A 2,500-nucleotide genomic window follows, 5' to 3' on the forward strand; every position below is an offset into this window, starting at 1 on the left:
GTTTAAAAAAAAGGGGCATGGTTTTTTTAGGGGGATTGAAAACAAAAAAAAAACAAAAAAAAACACCTTTCCCTCCTCCCACTTTCCTCTCTACTCTCTCCCTTTCTTTTCTTACTTTCTCTCTGTCTGCCTCTATCTGTCTTAATCATCCATCCCCTGATCCATTTGTCATACCTACCACTACTCTGTGTACAATGTACTACAATGTGTACATGAGAGAAAGAAATCTCTTTGAACTGCATTTACCGAGACTTGAACCGGGTACCTCTGACATCCCTTAGTATTGAGCTCTTCGCTGTAACTAACCGCTGAACCACACAGGACTTGGAGAAGCAGTCGTCATTAATTTTAAGAGCAAATACTTTTCTCCTGGTGCAAGAGGGCCCAGACCCTTCTCGGTCATAGTAAATTATTCAAAAGTTTACTCGTGCGCAATGCGAACGCAATGCGTGGCTCTGTACGGTTCGTAAAATGGCTAACACAAGTTGTGTTGATTCAGAGATATTCTACAAAAAATTGGGGGAAGTCAAAGGCTTCCAAAAAGACAAAAGCAAGCAAAATAACCCTTTTTATTGACGACAACTTTTACAACGATGCAGTGAAGTGGTTAGAAACAAGTAATGAAGACAGCAAGGACACAACTAATCTGACAAGTCAAGACATAGCATTTATCAAAAGAAAAGGATGGAAACTTGAGGGTGGCAAAATATTATCCAAGAACGGAAAAGAAATTGTTCAAAAATGTCAACTACACCAAGTTCTTTGCCATCCCATTCGAATATAGCGCACAAAAGAAGAGACAAGATGGACAAGCATGTTAAGCGAAACACCGAGTCAGTGTCCCAAGAAGTAATACAACTCTTTCTTTCACTCTGCTAAATACATGAAGAACAAAAGTCAATCAGCAGCAGACAAAAACAGCCTGTGCTAGCTCCTATTCAAGCAAGAGGATTCCTAACGCATTTGCAAATGGACCTAATGGACCTTAGAAACTTACCATGTACATGTCATCGCAAACACAATTGGATTCTCCACATGATTGATCATTTCACAAAATATTCATGGCTTTATCCATCAAAAAATAAGCAAGCTGAAGATGTATTGGAATGCCTGTCTCAATTTTGCTGGCAATTTGGATTCCCTCAGAAAATACACACTGACAATGGACGGGAATTTAAGAATTCTCTGATGTCCCAATTCTGCAAGAACAACGGCATCTCTCAACTTCATGGAGCTCCCAGAAAACCATCAACTCAAGGTTTGGTGGAAAGGAACAATCAAACAGTAAAGCAAAACATCAGAAATATCTTAAAAGAAAAGACACAAAGCCCAAATCATTGGTGTCAGGTACTAGGGGAAGCTGCTTACAAAAAGAACATTGTGGAACATGAAGCAACAAAACAAACACCTTATGAATTGGTATTTGGCATACCACCATGGAAAGAAACCAAAACTACCCCAGATAAGAAAAATGATCAACATTCTACCATGGAAGAAGAAGAAGAAGAAGAAGAAGAAGAAGAAGAAGAAGAAGAAGAAGAAGAAGAATGTGAAGATGTGGATGCAGAACCTGCACCTAAACGTGCTTGTCATTCACTTATCAAGTCAACAAAGGAGATAAAGACATCTCAACAAGGAAAAGCAAGAAACACACAAAGGAAATACAACAACAAAATGACAACAAGCAAACCCAATGCTATTTCATTCCAAGTCAACAACTTTGTCAAAATAAAAATTGATAAAGTGGACAAAAGTCCATTACATCCGAACACTCTTCATGGTAAAGTAATTGAAAAAGAACATGGATTTATGAAAGTTGTAACCAAATTTGGAACTATTGACACTTGGATTGCACCAAACAGACTGCAAATTACTGAAGACATGAATGTGTCATTAGACACAACTAAAACAATAAGTTTCACTGCCGCGTGCAAAAAAGCACTTGACCAGTGACACATGTACAAGAGGTGCAAAAACCAGGAAATGACTTCTCATTTTTTAACTACATACAAGTAATGACTGTTTAATAAAGGTTACAAACTTTGTGAACTACCAGAAAAAAAACTTTGAATTTGATTTTTCAAGTACTTATAACCACAAAGGGGCTTCCTTCTGAACTACATTTCTACAAGTAACTGTACATTATTCAATAATCTACGCTATTAAAAGTCAATTTTTGGATGTCTTTTTCCTTCCACAAACCAGAAAAATAAAAATAAAACAAAGTCACATGAAGGAAATTCTTATTAAACAAGGTTTTGTTTTTCTGATGTTCTGAGATTAAAAAGAAAAAACAGGATTGGTTGTCATGCACAGTATGCCTAACCCCACCCTTAATGCTAACCATTTAAAATCAGTGCTTAGACTTAATAACAACCAAAGGCGTTTTTACAGACTAGCTCATGAAAAACGTACGCTAACCACATCCCCTTACTTCCAGCACCGATTTACTTACCAATATACACGTACTTGCTGACAATTGATGGACTTTTTGTTGATG

General features: G+C 37.2%; 1 protein-coding gene across 1 annotated transcript; it reads left to right on the plus strand.

Moving 5' to 3' along the window:
* The first annotated feature begins 1,035 nt into the window (after positions 1 to 1,035).
* LOC138005116 (KRAB-A domain-containing protein 2-like) lies at positions 1,036 to 1,953 on the plus strand. Its single transcript, XM_068851393.1, has one exon. The coding sequence runs from the start codon at positions 1,036 to 1,038 to the stop codon at positions 1,951 to 1,953; it is 918 nt and encodes a 305-aa protein (XP_068707494.1).
* Positions 1,954 to 2,500: the final 547 nt, after the last annotated feature.

Source organism: Montipora foliosa, chromosome 6 (assembly GCF_036669935.1).
Source record: "Montipora foliosa isolate CH-2021 chromosome 6, ASM3666993v2, whole genome shotgun sequence".
NCBI classification, from domain to species: Eukaryota; Metazoa; Cnidaria; class Anthozoa; order Scleractinia; family Acroporidae; genus Montipora; species Montipora foliosa.